The following is a 22,485-nucleotide window of genomic DNA, read 5'->3' as shown; positions in this document are numbered from 1 at the left end:
AGGCCCCAAAGTCAAATGGGACACTTCAAACTCAGACCAATGTTACATTTCCGCTTCAGGCGGTCCCAACGCAACCCCCAGCACAAACAAATCTACCTACAGCCAAACCAAATGGGTCCCGGCCTCTCCTTCTGTCTCAATACAATGCTTGTCCACCTCCACAGTTGGAGGCGGGGCAGTTGATCTCTGTAGTACTATTCTTCTGAATTTACTACCTGACTCTTTGCCTTTGATTGTCCCCACGGGGGTCCCTGGCCCTTTACCTCAAGGTTCGGTCTTCTGAATTTACTACCTGACTCTTTGCCTTTGATTGTCCCCACGGGGGTCCCTGGCCCTTTACCTCAAGGTTCGGTGGGCCTGGTGTTAGGTAGGGCATCTACCTCTGCTAAAGGAATCACCATTCATACTGGTCTCATTAATTCTGATTCTGTTGATGAGATTAAATTAATCGTGTCTGCCAAGGTTCCTGTTTCCATTCCGGCCAGTGAGTCCATTGCTCAATTGCTTTTACTACCTAATATCGTTTTAAACAAAGGAGATAAGACACGTGGCCCTGGGATGGGCTCCGGTGGTGAAACGGCCGCTTATTGGATTAATGTAATTTCTAAACAAAGGCCCATGTGCACCATACACATTCAAGGAAAAAAGTTTGAGGGCCTAGTAGATACTGGTGCTGATGTTTCTGTTATTTCCTCTAGTTTATGGCCTTCCTCTTGGCTTAAACATCCCGCTAACATGGGATTAGTAGGTGTTGGAAAGGCCAAGGAAGTTTATGAGAGCACATTTATCTTGCCTTGCACTGGCCCTGATGGTCAAAAGGGTACAATTCAGCCCTATATCATGCCAATTCCCATTAATCTTTGGGGTAGAGATTTACTGGCACAATGGCGGGGGGGCTGAAATTAATATTCCACATAACTCTTATAGTGCTCCCAGTCAGCATATGATGGAAATCATGGGGTTTGTTCTTGGACTCAGTCTTGGTCCAAAGCATGAAGGGATTACTAAACCCCTCCCAGTTACTATAAAAGAAAACAGGGCTGGTTTAGGTTATCCTTTTTAGTGGCGGGCCGCTGCCACGCCTCCTAATCCTATCCCTTTACAATGGAAATCTGACACACCCATTTGGGTTTAGCAGTGGCCACTTTCTAAAGAAAAACTGGAGGCTTTAACTCAATTGGTTTCTGAACAGTTACAAGTTGGAAATGTGGAACCTTCTCTTTCCTCTTGGAATTCTCCTATGTTTCTAGTAAAAAAGAAATCAGGCAAATGGCGGATGGTAACCGATTTAAGGGCCATTAATGCTGTAATTAAACCTATGGGGGCCGTCCAAACTGGCATGCCTGCCCCTGCTTTAATACCTAAAAGTTGGCCTCTCATAGTTATTGATCTTAAAGATTGCTTTTTTCATATTGCTTTACATAAATCGGATTGTGAAAAATTTGCTTTTACTATACCATCTATCAATAATCAGGAGCCTGCAGGTCGTTATCAATGGAAAGTACTTCCTCAGGGAATGCTAAATAGCCCTACAATCTGCCAGCTTCATGTTGGACAAGTGCTTTCACCAGTTCGAGCCCAATTTCCCAAGGCCTATGTTCTTCATTATATTGATGATATTTTAATTGCTGCCCCCACTGATAAAGAATTAATTGACTGTTACCAAATTTTGAGCCGCTGTGTTACAGAGGCTGGATTACACATTGCTCAGGATAAAATTCAACAGACCACTCCTGTTCAATATTTAGGAATGGTGGCCGATAATGCATTCAACCTAAAAGGTTCAAATTAGGAGAGATTCTTTAAAAACTTTAAATGACTTCCAAAAACTTTTGGGTAACATTAATTATTTAAGACCTACTTTAGGCATTCCAACCTATGCGCTGTCTAACTTGTTTTCTGTGCTACTGGGAGATTCCAATCTCCGCAGCCCCAGGACTTTGACCCCTGAGGCTTTACTAGAACTGGAATTTGTAAGGAAAGAATCCAGACCACCCAGTTATCTAGAGTACAGCTGTTTCAGCCTTTTCAGCTTCTGGTTTTTGCTTCATTACACTCCCCTACTGGACTAATAGTTCAACATAATGATTTAGTGGAGTGGTGTTTTCTTCCTCATTCTGTGTCTAAAACTTTGTCTGTTTATCTAGACCAAATAGCCACAGTAATTGTACAGGCTCAGTGCAGAATACTTCAAATTTCTGGATTTGATCCAAATGTAATTGTAGTTCCTTTAAATCGGCTCGAAGTTCAAGCTGCCTTTCAACATTCTGTACTGTGGCAAATTCACTTAGCTGATTTTATTGGCGTTATTGACAATCATTATCCAAAAAACAAATTGTTTGATTTTATAAAAATGACGTCTTGAGTGGTTCCTCGATTAACCAAGGATCAACCCATTCCTGAGGCCATTACAGTGTTCACTGATGGCTCCAGTAATGGCAATGCTGGTTATATAGGTCCTACAGACAAACTTATTTCTACCTCTTATACTTCTGCTCAAAAGGCGGAGTTAATTGCTGTGATTACTGCCTTACAGGATTTCCCCAAACCTTTAAATATTGTCTCAGATTCCGCTTATGTTGTACATGCCACTAAAAATATAGAAACTGCTACTATCAAACATATTGAGAATTCTGAATTGGCTTCTTTATTTTCAAGGTTACAACAGGCAGTTAGCCAACATAGACACCCTTTCTATATTAACACATATTAGATCTCATACCACTTTACCAGGACCCATGTCTGCTGGTAACCATAAAGTCAACTGTTTGGTCTCTTTTACAACCCAAGAAGCTCAGGAGTTCCATAATCTCACTCATGTCAATACCGCTGGATTAAAAGATAAATTTGCTCTTACCTGGAAACAGGCTAAGTTTATTGTTCACAGCTGCCCTCAGTGCCAGGTCTTCGTACTTCCAAATCAGGAACCTGGAGTTAGTCCTAGAGGCCTAACTGCTAATGCTTTATGGCAAATCGATGTGACTCATGTTAGCTCCTTTGGCAGGCTGTCATATGTGCATGTCTCTGTAGATACCTTCTCAGGTTTTATATGGGCTACTTGCCAAACAGGGGGAAGGCATGGCCCATGTTAAAAAACATCTGTATTCTTGCTTTGCAGTTATGGGGCTTCCATATCAAATGAAGACAGACAATACCCCTGGATATGTTAGTAAGGCTTTTGATTCATTTATGCAACAGTGGGGAATTTCCCATATTACTGGAATCACTTACAATCCTCAGGGACAGACTGTGGTGGAACGGGCCAATCGCACTTTAAAAACCCAATTGTCCAAACAGTCTGAACAACCAAAACATGATTTAACTACTCCCCACTCCCAACTACATTTGGCATTGTTTACTCTAATTTTTTTAAATATTCCTAAAGATAATACTCTAACTGCAGCCGAACGCCATTCTACAGGCAAAAAATTCTCCTTAAACAAAGACAAGCCAGTGTTATGGAAAAACTCCCAAACCAATACCTGGGAACCTGGCACAATTATAACATGGGGAAGATGATATACTTGTGTTTCACCAGGAGATCATCAATCCCCTGTCTGAGTACCCACCAGAAGACTCAAGCTTCGGGTGAATACTGACAACGAAAACCACAGAGAAAAGACGTCTGTGTCAGAGACTGCGACTGCCCTCAGACGTGGTGAAATCTGTGCCGACTCCTCAGAAACAGGCACGCCAAATCACAATGGGTTTAAATCAGTCCTCCCTGATGGCAATGGAGACGCATCTAACTAATCCCACTTCTCCTGATTACCCTTCTTTTTCTCCTTACAAACCTAAAAATCTCACCATTTCTATTAGCCTGAAAATAACATCCCTCTGTTCTTCTCTTCCTCCTTCAGCACTGAATCTCGCTTACACTAGGTTTTACTTAATGATTCTCCTCCTTATACTTTCTGTCTCACCAGTTTCCTCTCACACTGATTTACCTGCTACACATAATTATTCTTATTGGGCTTATGTGCCTTTTCCTCCACTTATTCGACCTCTCACCTGGATAGATGCTCCTGCAGAAATCTACACTAACAATAGTGTGTGGATGCCTGGAGCAACAGATGACCACTGCCCTGCTCAACCAGGAGAAGAAGGCACTGCATTTAAGGTAACCGTGGGTTATAAATACCCACCTCTGTGCCTCGGACATGCACCTAGGTGTATCCATCTAGAAACTCTAGTCTGGGCTGCTTATCTTCCAGAAAGATCAGCTACAGATAAAACAGAACATTTGGTCTCTGGCCTCTCCCTTTCTCCTTTAAAACAAATGAAAGGAGGAGTAATGGGAGATACCCCATACTTTCAATATAAACCTGCAGAAAAACCATGCCCTAAAAATTTTGAGGGCCCATCTAAAACTTTAATTTGGGAAGATTGTGTTAACTCACATGCAGTAATATTAAAAAATGACTCATATGGTTTAGTAATAGACTGGGCACCAAAGGGCTATTTAAAAAACAATTGCTCCTCTGGCAGAAGGGAATGCCTGGAGGCTACTTATTTTATTTCTTATCAGGAGAACGAGAATCATCATTCTACTTTGCATACAAGGTTCAGCTCATTCTTTCCCTTAAAATGGGAAGATAAAAGCATTACCCCCCCACCCCCCGCCCCAGGCCTCGTATGATACTCCCCATTCTGAGCCCACAACACCCAGAACTTTGGAAATTGGCAATTGCCATGTCTGGACTGTGAGTATGGGAAGGGAAAACTATTCTGTCTTGTTCCCACTACCGTCCCACTCTCTCAGTATCAACGTAGATCCAGACATTCTGCTTTACTTACCTCCAACCTGACTGGTCCCATACAGAGTTGTGTTAAGCCTCCTTACATGCTGTTAGTGGGAAATATCAAAATTTGGACGAATAATCAAACTGTCCAACGCATTAACTGTCATTTATACACTTGCATTAACTCCCATTTTGACTCTAGGAAAAGTGTAATGTTGGTTCGAGCTCGAGAAGGATCTGGATTCCAGTAACTTTGCCCAGACCTTGGGAATCCTCCCCCTCAATACATTTAATTAATGAAGTGCTACAGCAAATTCTAAAAAGATCTAAGAGATCTGTTTCCACTTTAATTGCTGTTATCATAGGCCTAATTACAGTCACTGCAATGGCCACCACTGCCGGAATGGCATTACACCAATCCATTCAAATGGCTCATTGTTAATGATTGGCAAGCCAATTCCGCCCACATATGGAATTCTCAACAAGACATCGATCAAAAACTGGCAAATCAAATTAATGATTTAAGACAGTCTGTTATTTGGCTTGGAGATCGGGTAGTCAGTCTTGAACATCACATGCAAATGCAGTGCGATTGGAATACTTCAGATTTCTGTATCACCCCGTATTCCTATAACAAGACTGATCATTCATGGGAAATGGTCAAACGACACCTTCTAGGTAGGGAATATAATTTATCATTGGACATAACTAAATTTAAAAAACAAATTTTTGAAGCCTCTCAAGCTCACTTATCCATTGTGCCTGGAGCTGAAGTGTTAGATCAGGTGGCAGAAAATCTTTATGGATGAAACCCCACGACTTGGATTAAGTCTACTGGGGGCTCCACTGTAGTAAATTTTGGAATTATGTTTCTCTGTTTAATCGGCTTGTTTTTAGTGTGCTGGACCAGTCAAAGAATCCTGCCTCAAAATCAAGAGAACGAACAAGCCTTCATCACCATGGCACATTTATATAAAAAGAAAGGGAGAGATGCTGCGGGAAGTCAGGGACCCCAAATGGAGGGACCGGCTGAAGCCATGGCAGAAGAATGTGGATTGTGAAGCTTTCATGGACATTTATTAGTTCCCCAAATTAATACTTTTATAATTTCTTATGCCTGTCTTTACTGCAATCTCTAAACATAAATTGTGAAGATTTCATGGACACTTATCACTTCCCCAATCAATACCCTTGTGATTTCCTACGCCTGTCTTTACTTTAATCTCTTAATCCTGTCATCTCGTAAACTGAGGAGGATGTATGTCACCTCAGGACCCTGTGATGATTGTGTTAACTGCACAAATTGTAGAGCATGTGTGTTTGAACAATATGAAATCCGGGCGCCTTGAAAAAAGAACAGGATAACAGCTATGTTCAGGGAACAAGACAGGTAACCTTAAACTCTGACCACTGGTGAGCCGGGTGGAACACAGCCATATTTCTCTTCTTTCAAAAGCAAATGGGAGAAATATCGCTGAATTCTTTTTCTCAGCAAGGAACATCCCTGAGAAAGAGAATGTGCCCCTGAGGGTGGGCCTCTAAAATGGCTTCAATCTGGGTCATGAAAGACGCCTAGGGTTTCACCGAAAGGAGCAAGAGTCCCAGGCAGTGTGAAATGGAATAATTCACACAAGGCAGGTAAGAGTTCAGTGTGGCCAGAACTCATGGTTGGGAGAAATGAGAAGTGAGGTTGAGGTGGATCGAGGATAAATTGTGGGTTCTATTCTGGGGTAAATTTCAATACAGGAATTTCTGAAGAAACCATGAATTTAAAGGCAAAATTGTAATAAAGCTTATGATGTTATAAAAACAAATTGGAAATCATACTTGATATGTAATTTCTGCTATGGAAAATGGAATACATAAAATGTCTACTTCAGAGACCTTGTTAGCATCCTCAACCTAATAAAGTGTTATTAACCAGTTATACTCCCATCAGCCAATTAACAGTCACTTGTAAATATAAGAGCTTTCTAACTTACTGGAAACCATCATTTTGATTATTCTCTCCTTCTAAATTGATGAGTCTACAGGCATCCTCAAGCATCGGTGGTGGGTACTGATTGAATCCCCCTATTGAGAGAACAAGGTTATAGTTGGATTTTAAAACTGGAAATGATGTTTCCTAGGTAAAGAGAATCCCAACAGGAACCCTCTTGAAGCAATTAATGTCACTAACATATTTCAGCAAAATTTGGCTGGGGTGAAAACAGAAAATAGCAGTTAGAAATAGCACTCAAAATTTGATTTCAGAGTGTTTTAGCAGCCAAAGGACTACCAGAGTCATGGAAACAGACCTCCTCAAATTGTTCATCTAAGAGCTAGTTGTGATGCAGGGACACATGATTTTCACATGCTCAGGCTAACATAATCTAAGAGATGCTCTATTCTGATTCATCAAAGGTTTTTCACCCAGACTTACACTAACTGATCAAACAGAGACAACGTAATGTTTCATTACATGATACTGATATCATTTCTGTGCTTCTGCACCCACAAATACTGATTCCTATGAGGAAAAGAATCACAGACAAGATTTTACCTTACTGGTCTAAATAATATGCCTATTTATCCCCTTCCTGATGTTGTTCTATAAATTTTGGAATATTGAGAAGTATGTTACCCTGTCCCATTCTGGAAAATAAAAGATTTTAGTTAAAGAAGGCCTTCAGCCATTGAATGATCCAAGGATCTATGAAAATATCTCAGATAACATCTGTAGTTTTATAATAATCACATTTTTGAATTCTAAGATAAGCATTTTTTTCCTTTTTTCTATTTCTTTAAAATGAAAATATATCTTCTGATTAATTGCATCTGACACTTACTGTTGGGTGGGCAAGAATTGTGATGCAGTGGTCATTGCCTGTGCATGTGGGAACAGCAAACATGCCAGCACCAAAACTTGTAGAATTGGGGACAGCAATTTGAAAACATTCCCATAAATACCAGCAGAGGAGTCTTTTCACTCCTACAAACCAAGTGGTTGTGGGAAGGCAGTGAATTGGGTGTGTTTAACACTTCCCAGGTGGAAGTCAAAAGCAGGCTACCTCTACATGATTGCAAAGCCACTTAACAGCCCAGCATGACCAGCTTTGAGTTGTTTTATAGTCTTTTAAAAATGTTGCATAATCATCAATCTTAATGGCACAAAGAAACAATACCGCATAGAAAAAAATGGATACCAATGACTCTGAGCCTAAGAAGTAGCTCACTAGAGTCAAATTCTGAATAAGAAGTTGTTTTAGGAATGCCTTAACCTGCCTATTTCACATAGATTTTCTTTTTATGCATGCACAAGAGTGATATATTTACTATACATCCAAAAGAACTCTTTCAACTGCTATAAAATAAAATGCTCTAATAGGAAAGTTGGTATCAAAATTTAATTGGAAATATTTTTTTCCTTTACATTATACAATTGAGGGCGTCTTAGATTTAAAGAAACAACAGTGTTCCCAAGAGGGCAATTATTGGATTCTTTAATTGAATATGAATCACAGGAGAAAGGAGCTCTTCTTGCAATGAAGAGTGAATGCTCAAGACATTATCACTGTGGTGTTGTGGGGAGATCCTTTGAATAGCAAGGAAACTGGGATTGTAAGGTGGTGGAATTAATTCCAGCCAAGTTTACTTCTAAACCTGTCAGATTTCCAGAAAGAAAAGGTTCAGCTCTGATTCTGTGGGATATTATGGAGAAGTGTTTCTCAGCCTCAGTGCTATTGACTTTTGGGGATGTATTATTCTTTGTTGTGGTGCGGGGTCTGTCCTGTGAACTGTAGGATGTTTAGCAATATCCCTGACCTCTATTTACTTGATACTAGTAGCATCCCCAAGTTGTGACTGCCAAATAATGCCTCCAGACATTTCCAAATGTCCCCTGGGGCAAATTGTGCCGTATTGAGAACAATTGCTCTAGAAGAGCATTTTCCCAAACATCTGTGATAGAGGACAAGGTATTCTTATTTCTAGTTCTTTGCAGACTGATACTTTTGGTCTACATCCTGTTCAATGAGACAGAGTCCACTGGTCATGCAACTGTACGCTGCAGCAATCAATGTCAAATTGCGTTAAAAGTTTCCAGATGTTTACTCTCAATCTGTGTGTTTATTTCTTCACACATCAATTTGTAGCCTGGCACTCATCCAATGAGCAAACCTTTGTAGTGCACTGGCCTAGAGCCATGCTATTCAAAGTGTGATCCATGAACCAGCAGCATTGTCATTACTGCAGTACCTGTTAGAAACGTAGAATCTCAGGCTTCACCCTAGACATCCTCAGTAAGAACATCCTGCATTTTAACATGATTCCTAGGTGACGTGTGTGCCCAGGACTTTGCTATCTTCACATCCTCACACAGGTCTCCAGGGTGTGCCAAAGTTGGAAATGAAACAGGTATAGCAAGTAAAACTTTTACTTGAATGTTCTTCTGAAATCACCTAACTGCTGCTAGAACTTCTGAGCAAATGTGATTCATAAGACCTCTAGTCACTCTGTGGCTTTCTAGTGCCAAGAGTTTGGCTAAAAGACACACTACCATAAAAAAAGGCCTCAGGCCTCGCCATTTTGTGACCAGGATATAAACAGGGTTTAACCAGCAAATGATCCATTCCTGCCCCTATCTCACCATCTAATTCATAAATTATGTTTAGATTAGCTATAGACACAAAAATAAGTTATCAATACTATAATATTAACAAACACTAGCTTATTAAAACAAAGAAAAACAATGAAATAATAACTTACGCCTGACCGAGTATAAAAATGGCTTTAAGAACTTCGCAATATAATTCAGATCTGGTTTATGTATTCTCCCAAGCTGTATCAGGTGTTGATCAAGTGGGTAGCTGGCTAACTCCTCCATGTCATCCTTATGTGTAGAGCCCAGAGAAATCACAAATATGACGTAGCCTTGACATTTAGCCCTCAAAGCCATCGTTTTTACAAATTCTTTTCTCTCATAATTTTCTCCAGCTGAGACCACAAAGATGACCTTGTGTTTTCTTAGATACGGTGTTTCTGGAAAGAGATTTTCAGTAGTCCACAGTAGGGCACGACCAATTGTGGCTTCTCCATTTAGCTGTTGGAAGGAAGTCTGGATGTGATTCTTCATTAGGAGTTGGTTGTTATAAGTGATGAAATCAAACTCTGTTTTTACTGTACCCATCTTTCTCCTGGAACTTTCCCAAGGAGAATAGCTCAACAAAGCAATCCTATCACCAGAGTCTGAGATTAAAGGGTCTGAAGCAATGTTGAAGTTGTCAATCACTGAGCTCACCAAGGCTTTCACAGCCTTAAACTCATCCTTTGCTATATTCTGAGAATTGTCTATGAGGAAGGCTACATCCATGTATGAATCTTTAGGTAAGAAAGCTTCTTGAATGCAAGCATTTGGAAAACATTTATCTGAAAACACACAGAGAGACACATCATTGGTTCAACACTGACCCAACAAGACACTTGTTTGAGATCTTCCAGTGACTCAGTGACTAATTACCAAGAATTATAATTTGATCAATATCTCTTTGATCTCACATAATTTAAATTAATGAGAAATTTTCAATGTCTCAGTACTTCTCCGGGCACTAGCAGACAATAAGGGAAGGGCTTTGTTGAAAGCAGATGTAGGTAGCACATACACCTGCAGTGTACAAGTCATGTCCAAGCTCATTTAGAAAATATTTTTGATATTTTAGAGAGTTCCGATACAAACTACCCAATTGTCCCCAAGAAATGCTACATTGGTTGGGATAATTTTCTAAACCAATTTTCACATTCTATGGAAACTCCAAACATTCCAGAGATTGAAACCATGACATATGATATTGAAAAACTAGAAAACTGAAAATAGAACCTATGATTAAAAACAGAAATCTCTGGATAAAACCACATTCAATAACTCATCTAGAAGGCATTTAAGCTCTTCAGCACAGTCAATTCTCTTCATTGGTCTTACCATAGCAAAGTGTACAGCGCCGAAGTCTTTCTAATGTTTGATTTTCCCCATTTGGAGGAACTGGAATCACCTGAAATGTTCCAGTGTTGTCAAACTGCATTGGAAAAGAAGTGAACGCATGTTTGCTAATTGTTTTTAGTCACTATTAGGAAACCATTGTGCAGCCACTTTAAGGATTAGTTTAAAAAACACCCAACTAATCACTATTACCTTGCATTATAGCTCTTTGCTCCATTCAGTGCATGTTCACACACACACACACACACACACAATCCCCTGCTTATCCTAAACATAACACAAAAAGTATCTATAGAACAAGTATCATCATCCCTAGATTATGATGAGAAAACTGCCATGAGATAACCTGACCAGATTCACTCACTGCGGCAAGTATTAAAATCTCTTATTTCCAAGCCTGCAATTCTGGACTAAATTTGTACACACTTCTGATTATGCACCAGCTGATTATACACCACATGCCAGCTTTTGAAGTTGGGCCCTGCAGAAATTTTACGTTCCCAAGCTTCCTTTGGCCTCCGTGGGTAGTGATCCCAACTCTTTCCAGTCCACTCTATCTAGAAGAAGGCACATCTCTCAGTTGTCAAGAGGACCCTCTCAATCACAAATTCCACTTAAAAGTCTATTTCAAAAAGCAATGGACAGAATTTTATTCAAAATTCCTGGTGGCACACTGTCTGATTTCTTATTTCCTGATTACTTTTTAAAATACTTTAACACTCACTGTAATGGGCAATATACAGCACTCATTCATTCATTCAGTGAGTCAATAACTCTTTATGGGCATTTACTCTATGTGAGGCACCATGCAAAACAGATACTTTTATTATGAAAGAAATCTATCATTCCCAGGTGGTGAGGAGGCTATCTCTCCATCAACAAAGATGTTCATGCTTTTTCTCTTTCTCCCTCAGCAAATTAAAGGGCTAGAAAAGCCAAACCCTCTGTTTTTCTGTAAAGTGCTGAATCAACATTGGAAAATATTTATAATCATTCCAGCCATATGTTTAGAAACTATTTACTACATTCCTACTCTCTATTTTTATTAAATTGGATGCTTTGGGTGTTATTTTGTATTTGACCTTGTTGGTCCCACATGTAAAGACTAGATGTTGACCTGGTAAACCAAGGAAGTTTATTCATAGGAGTAAACCCCATGCTCTTCATTCATTCATTCATTCATTCATTCATTCACTCATTCATTCAACAAATATTTATTGAATGCCTACAATGTTGTAGTGTAGTTCTAGGTTCTGGGGATATGAAAATAAATGAAACAGATAAAACCTCTATCTCGGCCTGGCACGGTGACTCACGCCTGTAATCCCAGCACTTTGGGAGGCCAAGGCGGGTGGATCATGAGGTCAGGAGTTCAAGACCAGCCTGACCAACATAGTGAAACCCCGTCTCTACTAAACATACAAAAATTAGCTGAGCTTGGTGGCATGCACCTGTAATACCAGCTACTCAGGAGGCTGAGGCAGAAGAATCGCTTGAACCAGGAGGCTGAGGTTACAGTGAGCCAAGATCGTGCCACTGCACTCCAACCTGGGTGACACAGCAAGACTTTGTCTCACAAAAACAAAACAAAACAAAAAACAAAAAAACTCCTCTATCTTACATTCTAGTGGGAAAGCTATATCATCAACATAATAAAAAAGTAAATTATTTAGTATGTTGGGAAGTAATACTTTTTATAGAAAAAAAACAAAGCAGGATAATAGGGATGGGAAAATCTGGGATAACATTTAAGTAGAGCCCACTGATAACATGACATTTAAGCAAAAATTCAAAGGACAGGGAAGATGGAGAAAAGAATTTCTGGCATAGGAAATAGCCAGGTGAAAGCTCTGGGGAAGCAGGGGGAATGCCTAGCTTGTATGAGGATCAGCAGGGAAGACAGCGTGCCTGGGATGGAGTGAGAGAGAACAAGACAAGGGGAAGGTGAGATCGGAGAGTTACTAAGATGGATTGGGTGGTAGATCATTCAGAGCCTTGCAAGCCATTGTAAAGACCTTAGCTTTAACTCTGAGAGAAATGATAAATTGGAGAGTTTCAGGTAGAAGAATAACCTGGGGGTTTAATAAGATTACTCTAGCTTCTGTGTTCAGACAGACTGTAGCAGGGCAAGAACAAATGCAAGGCTACTAAGGAAAAGGTGATTGCACAGTCTAGGCAGAAGATAATGGTGGTTTGGATCAAGGTGTCAAAGATACAGTATGAAGTGGTCAAATTCTGGATATATATTATTTACAAATAATACTAAGATTAGTACTTATACCAATACTTAATACTAGTACTTAAATGAATGCTATATTTACTAATAAGTACTAATATGCTTTATTACACATATGTACACTTTAGTGTATATATGTACATATGTACAATTAGAAGCTTCATTTTAGATGTGGTTAAGTTTGAAATATCCATTAACATGCAAGTGGAAGTATTGAATAGGCTGCTCTGTGTATGAATCTAGAGTTCAAGGATGCAGTCTGGATGAGAGATAAACATATCATTGAGGATATTTAAAACGCTGAGTCTGGATGAGAGTGTCAAGAGATTGCATAAGGATAGAGAAGAGGGCTAAAGAATGGGCTTTGGGCAATACCGACATTCTGAGGCCAAGGTGATGAAGCCGAATCAGAAAACTAGACTGAGAAGGGACAATTAATGAAGTAAGAGAAAAACCAGGAAGATGAGGTATACTAAAAGTCAGCCAAAAAAAGAAAATGTTTCCCAGAGAAGGGCAAGATCAACAACGTTGTATACTGCAAGTAAGTCCAGAGAACTGCAGACAGAATCAACAGAATCAACCACTGGGTGCAGAAACATGAAGATCACAGTTGACCTTGACATGAGCAATATCAGGAGAGTAGTAGGAATCCAAATGTGACTGGGATTATCTCAAGAAAGAATGCTAGGAGAGGCACTGGAGACAGCAAATATAGACAATTTTTTTTTTTCCCTAGGAGATTGCTATATGGGAGCCAAGAAATGAAGCAGTAGCTGAAAATCTAGGTCAGAAAGTTGTTTTATTTCTCTTTCTTGATTGGAATAATGTGGCAGAGAAGGAAAAAATCAATCTATAGTAGACAGAGGGTCTCTTCCAGCAATAAAACTAATAAATAATACTAATACTAAATAATATAATAATAAATGATAATATATAAAACTATTAAAAATAATAAAATACTTTAGGGGAATGTGAGTAACTAATAACTCTATCCATTTTGTCTAACTTCACAAAAGGAAAGATCACGGGTAATTTTTAAAAAGATGTACTCCATAGAGAAAAATCAGATTTACAGAGATTTAACCTGCCGATACTTTTTTGAAAATTTAGAAATTTCTAGAATATCAGTAGGGCTTTGCAAGTTTAAATTCCACTTGAGACTGGATCCAGGATAAAAAGGTAAGGCTAACCACTCCTATTCAACATATTATAGGAAGTTCTGGCCAGGGCATTCAGGCAAGAGAAAGAAATAAAGAATATTCAAATAGGAAGAGAGGAAGTCAAGTTGTCTCTGTTTGCAGACAACATCATTGTATATTTAGAAAACCCCATCATCTCAGCCCATAAACTTCTTGAACTGATAAGAAACTTCAGCAAAATCTCAGGATACAAAATCAATGTGCAAAAATCACAAGCATCCCTTTACACCAACAATAGGCAAGCAGAGAGCCAAATCATGAGTGAACTCCTATTCACAATCACCACAAAGAGAATACAGTACCTAGGAATACAACTAACAAGGGATGTGAAGGACGTCTTCAAGGAGAACTACAAACCACGGCTCAAGGAATTAAGAGAGGACACAAACAAATGGAAAACATTCCATCCTCATGGATAGCAAGAATCAATATTATGAAAATGGTCATACTGCCCAAAGTTATTTATAGATTCAATGCTATTCCCATTAAACTACCATTGACATTCTTCACAGAATTAGAAAAAACTATTTTGAATTTCATATGGAATCAAAGAAGACTCCATATAGCCAAGACAATCCTAAGCAAAAAGAACAAAGCTGGAGGCATCATGATACCTGACTTCAAACCATACTACAAGGATACAGTAACTGAAACAGCATGGTACTGGTACCAAAACAGACATATAGATCAATGAAGCAGAACAGAAACCTCAGAAGTGACACCACACATCTAGAACAATCTGATCTTCGACAAACCTGACAAAAACAAGCAATGGGGAAAGGAACTCCTATTCAGTAAATGGTGCTGGGAAAACTGGCTAGCCATATGCAGAAAACTGAAACTGGACCCCTTCATTACACCTTATACAAAAATTAACTCAAGATGGATTAAAGACTTAAATGTAAAACCCAAAACCATAAAAACCCTAGGAGAAAACCTAGGCAATACCATTCAGGACATAGGCATGGGCAAAGACTTCATGACTAAAACACCAAAAGCAATTGCAACGAAAGTCAAAATTGACAAATGGAATCTAATTAAACTAAACAGCATCTGCACAGCAAAAGAAACTATCATCAGAGTGAACAGGCAACCTACAGAATGGGAGAAAATTTTTGCAATCTACCCATCTGACAAAGCTCTAATATCCAGAATTTACAAGGAACTTAAATATATTTACAAGAAAAAAACAAACAACCCCATCAAAAAATGAGCAAAGGATATGAAGAGACACTTCTCAAAAGAAGACATTTACGCGGCTAAGAAACATATGAAAAGAAGCTCAACATCACTGATCATTAGAGAAATACAAATAAAAACCACAATGAGATACAATCTCATGCCAGTCAGAATGGCGATTATTAAAAAGTCAGAGAACAATAGATGCCGGCAAGGCTGTGGAGAAATAGGAATGCTTTTATACTGTTGGTAGGAATGTAAATGAATTCAACCATTGTGAAAGACAGCATGGCAATTCCTCAAGGATCTAGAATCAGAAATACTATTCAACCCAGCAACCCCATTACTGGGTGTATATCCAAAGGAATATAAATCATTTAACTAGAAAGAGTCATGCACACATATGTTTATTGCAGCACTATTTACAATAGCAAAGACATGGAACCAACCCAAATGCCCATCAATGATAGGCTGGATAAAGAAAATGTGGTACATATACACATGGAATACTATGCAGCCATAAAAAGGAAAGAGATCATGTCCTTTGCAGGGACATGGATGAAGCTGGAAGCCATCATCCTCAGCAAACTAACACAGGAACAGAAAACCAAACACCGCATGTTCTCACTCATAATTGGGAGTTGAACCTTGAGATCACATGGACACTGAGAAGGGAACAACACACACCAGGGCCTGTTGAGGGGTGGGGGTTGAGGGGAGGAAACTTAGAAGATGGGTCAATACGTGCAGCAAATCACCATGGCACATGTATACCTATGTAACAAACCTGCATGTTCTGCACATGCATCCTGTTTTGTTTTTTTTTTTTAGAAGAAATGAAAAAAAAAAGGTAAGGCAAACTATTTTAGAGCAGACTTGCCAAAAGAAATAATAATGCCAAAAACAACGGATACAAGGGATGTGAGGTGAGTTTCACAGAAAAATTAAAATGGGCAATAAACATATGAAAAAATGTTTAACCTCACACAGGAATATAATCAAAACAATAAGAATCTCTTATTTACCTACGCAATTGGCAAACATTTAAAAAGCTCAATAGGTAAAATCCAGTGTGGGTAAGTATGTGGGGAAACAGACACTCTCAGACACCAAGGGTATCAGCTTTATGCCTTCAGAGTTGAAGCAGTGAGGACTTGATGAAGAGGATTAGAAGGAGGGAATTGAGAGAGGGGGACAGAGAGGAGGATGTCCTGAGTGGAGAAGAGCGCAAGGTAGGGAAGAATAAAGAATGACTAAAGGGAGCACTGCTCAAGGCGTGATATGCGGTCAGAATGACTGTGTGGGGTTATTATCTGGTAAGAGCGGAGTCATGAGAACCAGATAGCTTCCTGGGTCACCTTCTCTGTAGATATGATGCAAATTTAAAATGATTTTTAACAAGAGTGACTGGAGGCTCTTTCTCACTGGGGATTCTGAGGGCTTTGGCACAGTCTTATCTGAAGATAAGGATTAAATTTGATGTCTTATTAAGATTTCTTGTATTCTGGAATTGTATGCAACTCTCAAAGCTGAAATGTCACTTATTTTCCCCAGAGAGAAAAATTAAGGAGGCAGAAAAATTTCAAAAAGAAAAACTGAAAACCACAGGACTTTGACTTCCTGCAATCCTTTTTGTCAGGATCTGTTGTAACTCTCTGCGGCTCCTATTTCCAAAAAATGCTTGGATGTGTTAGGAACAGATTGATTCTCTCCATGTTATAGAGAGATTCTTTCTCTTTATATGGTAGAAATTGTACATTTTTTATAAAAATAGACCTTTATAATCTCTTGAAGGACATGATGGCTTTACACAGCTCCAGAAGAATGTATTTTATGGATAATCTGAATATACTGAAAAGTTGTAGAACAGATGAAGAGGTTTTTCAGTTTCTTAGGAGGAAGGGAAGGGGAGCACTGATCCCTTGAGAATCTGTGGATCCAAAAGTGACAGGACCTCTTTTGGGAAAAATGTTCATATACATCAAATGTTTTGCACGACCATAGGGGTTCAAAGATCCCCTGAACTTCTTCCATCACTGGTTAAGGCCAGCTGTTCTGTGAGCAACAGCAAGCAGATAACAAATTTGAGAAACACCAGAGCAGTAGAGGGCTGGTAGGGCACCATGTTCATGGTCCTTCATATCACATAGACCTAAGTTCGAATCTCAATTTAGCCACTTAGTAGTGGTATATAGTTAAGTCACTAGTAATCCTCTGGGCCTCAGTTTCCTTTTTTCTTTTTTTTTTTTTTGACAGAGTCTCTCTCTGTTGCCAGGCTGGAGTGTAGTGGCGCCATCTCGGCTCACCACAACCTCCAACTCCCTGGTTCAAGTGAGTCTCCTGCCTCAGCCTCCTGAGTAGCTGGGATTACAGGCACGCGCCACCATGCAGCTAATTTTTGTATTTTTAGTAGAGATGAAGTTTCACCATGTTGGCCAGGATGGTCTCGATCTCCTGACCTCATGATTCGCCCGCCTTGGCCTCCCAAAATTCTGGGATTACAGGCATGAGCCACCACGCCTGGCCCAAGTTTTCTCATTTTTAACATGGAGATGACAGCTGTATTGACCTCCGAGGGCTGTGAGAATGTATGAATACGTATGGAAAGCTCTAGGGACAGTGCCTGGCATACAGCAGGAGCTGAGCAAATGTGGTTGCTGTTATCATTGACTGTCGTTATTATTCAGGATTGGATTTCACAGACACTGACAACAATATAGCTGTGAAAACTGTAAAGGAGTTTTCAAGAGGCCACATATATTCCTTGACTCTCTACCACTCCCATCCTGCCATATCACAATACCACTATCTTAAAAATAAAGAAGTTGCCAAGAGAAATTCTTACCCCAAAAGCTTCAAGGAAAACTCTCTCATCAAAAGCAAAGACTGTTGGACTGATATCCAGGGCACTAAACTCCATGGTGGCCGTGATGATGGATGACCTACTGGCTGTTTGACCATTGCTAAAAAACACAGCAACTCTCCTCACATTGGCTCCTGCATACGTCCGCTTGAACACGTTGCGGGTCACAAACCTCATTGCATTACCAACATCTCGGGGCTCTGTGGTGTCTTGATATTTTATTTGGGAAAGCTGCTGGAGGAGTTGCTTCTTCCTATCATAGTCAGACCAACGGATGAGATAGCTGGTGCCTGAGTTATAGGAAACCATGGCAACTCTTGCTCCCACAGGACAGTTATTTTCCCTGATGTTAAGGTCATTGACAATGGAAGTGATGATGTCCCGTGTTTTATTAAAGCTCTCTTCTGTTACATCGTAGGAATTGTCCAGAGCAAATACTAGCTCTGTTGGATATGCCGGACATTTTTCTAGAAAAAAGAAAAGCAGAAGTATTAAGTTATTTCACTGGATCAAAATCCTTTCCCCAACCATTTACTCCAATGAAGTGGGTTCATACAGAGGCAAAGCAAGTGCTTCATCCAGCTCTAGAACTAAAGGTACCCACGTGCAAAGAAAGGAAAGAAATCTGGCCTGCAAACTTGAAGCTGTTAACATAAATGCAGAGCATGAATATTTGGCTATATAATGCTCAGACTTCATAGCCCACTATCAATCAGTCAGCTGTGTAAAATGAAATTGGTGGGAGTTCTTGAGCTGATGGAACTCTTCTGTGTCCTGACCGGGGTAGTGGTTACATGAATCTACGCATTTGGTAAAACTGAACAGATACACAGATAAACGAATTTTACTGTGTGTAAAATTTAAAAATGAATAAAAATAAATTATAGCTTATTGGAGATCTTGAAAATCTGTCCTCCCCCAAAATCTTCCAAAATGATCTATTAATTATAAAGATAGTTGTAAGATTTCCATCCACTTATGCAACAAATATTTGAGTACCTACCACGTGAAATGCAGTATAACATTCACTGTGAAATGCATGCAAAGATGAATCAAGTGCAGCACTGCCTTCAAGGAACTTGTATTGGCAAGAATCATTATACTATAAGGTATAAAGATTATTCTTAATGAGGATTCAGAGGATAAAGAGGCTGTTTCCGAAAAGGGGCTAACTTAGGGGCTTCAGGAAAGCTGGCTTTCAATGAAGGCCGGGGTGGCAAGAGGAAGGAAGCAACATGAACCAAGGAAGGTTTGCAATAAGCTCTTATAAAAATGGGACTATCTGCCATTCCTAGCTCAATACTCACGTCTTATGATGACTGAACTTTAGAATTTCATAGAAAATCTACCCTATGTATCAAACCTCACTTTTCAATGTCCTTGTTAAAGTCTGAACACAGGAAGAGAAAAATGATTTTTCTTTTAATAAGCACTTCCATCTGCTCAGGCTGTTCTACTATCCCCAATCTGGCTAACTCCCAAAGCATATTACACTCAAAATATCCCATATCCCAACCACTGTTCTTAGTAATAAAAATAGGGAAGTATTGATTTAGAGAAGTGTTTTGAATCAAAGAATTTTACCATGAAGAAATTTCAGTAATTTTAAAATATGAAAGCTGATAATGAACAATAGAATAAGAAAAATGAAAGATATATTTAATCCTAATCCATGAAGTTGTATTGAGCACTTACTGTTTGCAAGGTATATTTTTGCAGAATTAAGGTGAATGGCTCCAAATTTGCACGGAGCTTAAAAACCCTGAGGGTCTACATCAGCAGGCCTCTAGGAGACAAGGAGGTTTTGAAATTGACTTAGCCACTGGCTCCAATGGCCTTGCCACTCAAGGGCTCTAAGGTGCCGTGCAGCCCCGACTACAGGTTAGGCCCTGGGAAGACCATCCACAGCCATGGGCAGGAAAGGTTTAAAAGTAGTGGGCACTCAGTGAGATGACAGGTATGAGTGTGGGCCAGAGGGAGGAAAGGGCGCATCTCACACCCAAGAAGCCAGTGTCAAGGGCGTCAGCAGCAGACAGAGCAACAAAATGTGGATTAGTCAGAGAGCCATGTTTACTGAATCCCCCAGCAGCACAGGGCCAGCTCTGGGGAGAAACTGACTTCTAAACTGTGATGGGTCCCAGGCTAGGGGCTGGGATTCAGTCACCATTTCATAAACAGGTCAATCATGACACTGACAATTATAGTCATAATCAAAAGAAAGAACTGTCTGCATAGAAGGAAGAAATCCTGTTTCCCACGGGGTTGAGGGCGTCTTTCAGATTGTTCTTGTTGGAATGCAGCAGTAATGATCTCAGCAGGGAACAGCATGGTAAGAATACTCACCTTTCCAGCAAGCTGTGAAAAGCAGAGAAGGAAAAGTTTGTTACCTTCCTGAAACAAGACTAAAAATAGTTCAAAAAACAATATTTTAACAAAGCTGAAAATGTTATTTGAGTCTAACTGCAAATGAGGCTAATTCCTATGTGACAGGAAGCCAAGGTTAAAGCATTGAGGAAGATGTCAACAGAATTTTATTAATTTGTGAGCCTTCCTAACCTTTTTCATTTGTGAGCCACAGCCAGCAGACTTTAGCAGAATTTTGGTTGAAACTGAAACACTGATCACTCGTCTTAGAAGCAAAAACAGATGAGCCTCTGATTAAACGGCAAGATGGCCGAAATTCAATTTGTTTTGCCTCATCTCACAGCCTTCTGAGAGTCATTCGGCAACGCAAAGCTAAAATATGGGGTCTTATTTTCTTCCCGGATGAATACCTTGGGAGCCTTTATTTTCCCATACAACCATAGGGAGATTTCCAAGTGAATTTTGTCTTTGATAAAAAACAGCTCCTCTGTTTGAGTGATCTCCGCATCCAGAGGGAGGAAGAAAAAACCCCAAGGGTTTCTCCTGAGCAAAACAGCATCTGGTTCCCTCAACTGAGAGGAATCCGGGAAAGTATTCATACATCTTTAAGAAACCACAGGCGTGACAATTTCCATGTTCATTTCATTCGATTCCTAGGAAGCAAATGAGTCACTCCAATATAATAAAAGATATTATTAATACTGGCAACACACCAGCCTTCTGTCATGCTGTCGTGCAACAGTGGTCCTCTGCCATCCACCCTGTGAACACCTCTTGTTTGTCTTAACCCCATGGCCACTGGGATGCTAACTGCCATCAGACAGCACACATAACCCACAGCCTCCTTTGCATCTGTAGGCTCAAAACAGACCCCTTTTTCCTGACTGAGTACTTCCACGTGTTAACTTCAAACACAGCTGCAAGGCTACAAGCACTGGCCATAGAAGCAGAAACCCCGCTGGGTTTGAATCTGGAAAAGCTGGTTGACTTAGGGGGAAATTACTTAAACTCTTTTGAGCAATTTCTTTAAAGTTGATTTTTCCTAAAAATCTTTACTTATGTATCTCCCTCCAAAATGCTAATCACTTGGGCCCTTCTGTTTTATTCTCAACCACCCCCTTTCTCTCTTAATTTCCCCCAGCCTTCTAGACACCTTCTTTTATTTTCCAAAGAGAGTCTCAGCCTGGCCCTCATCCCTGTATGTCACAGAGCTGCTACTGGACTGAGGAGCAAATGATGTTAGATGAGAAGGCTTGAAAATGTCAGCTATTAAGTGAGGCCATTTAGATCAGCTCTAACAGCCTGTTGCCTGCATCTTTATCTCCAGTCTGCATCCTGGAGTTCCGTGTTATCCAATCAGTGCCCTGTGTGGTTATAGGACTTGCCTACTCTTCTCTGGCCTCCTGATTTATGAGCTAATTCCTTTTATTCCATGTTGGAAAACTTCTCCCTTCAAATCCCAAACCCTCCAATGCTGGTCCTCACCTCCCCAGCCCCTTCCACCTACCTTTGGTCTTCTTTGGGAAGACGTCATTTGATTTCACTGAGAAGACTGGCAACATCGTGAGGAAGGTTGATCCCACATTCATTTCTCCCACAATGGTTCTTCCCTTTTTCTCTCCCTGTGGTTCCAGTCCCTAGTTTTCATCTCCTCCTGTGTGCTGAAGGGCCTTTCCCTCTATCTCCTCCCTTTGAACCTCCTCTCCATTGCCTCCTTCCTCTTGCCTCCTTTCAAGCTGTCCACATTTGGCAGGACTCTCCCATCTCTGGAATGCCATTTTTCTGTACCTTGGCCCCACTCTTTTTGCCAAGAAACAGAAACTCCTTGAGATTCTGTTTCTGACTCTCTAGTTTTACATTTTGAGAAACCTCATCCATCCATGTGTTTTGAAGGACCACCAGCACTGAATGACTTCAGCATCTGAGTC

At 40.0% G+C, this 22,485-nt stretch overlaps 1 protein-coding gene across 2 annotated transcripts in view; it reads right to left on the bottom strand.

Moving 5' to 3' along the window:
• The window catches only part of COL6A5 (collagen type VI alpha 5 chain), a 148,016-nt gene that overhangs the window by 34,602 nt on the left and 90,929 nt on the right, over positions 1 to 22,485 (bottom strand). For both annotated transcript variants that reach the window (XM_054483243.1, XM_054483244.1), the window contains 5 exons: positions 20,537 to 20,548; positions 18,176 to 18,660; positions 10,699 to 10,792; positions 9,489 to 10,148; positions 6,725 to 6,815 (listed from right to left, as the gene is read on the bottom strand). In XM_054483243.1, the coding sequence (XP_054339218.1) occupies positions 6,725 to 6,815; positions 9,489 to 10,148; positions 10,699 to 10,792; positions 18,176 to 18,660; positions 20,537 to 20,548 (1,342 nt within the window). The remainder of the gene's footprint in view (positions 1 to 6,724; positions 6,816 to 9,488; positions 10,149 to 10,698; positions 10,793 to 18,175; positions 18,661 to 20,536; positions 20,549 to 22,485) is intronic.

This window comes from Pongo pygmaeus, chromosome 2 (assembly GCF_028885625.2).
Source record: "Pongo pygmaeus isolate AG05252 chromosome 2, NHGRI_mPonPyg2-v2.0_pri, whole genome shotgun sequence".
In the NCBI taxonomy this organism is placed as follows: domain Eukaryota; kingdom Metazoa; phylum Chordata; class Mammalia; order Primates; family Hominidae; genus Pongo; species Pongo pygmaeus.
Note: the sequence above shows the minus strand (reverse complement) of the source record. Positions and strands in the feature narration are given on the sequence as shown.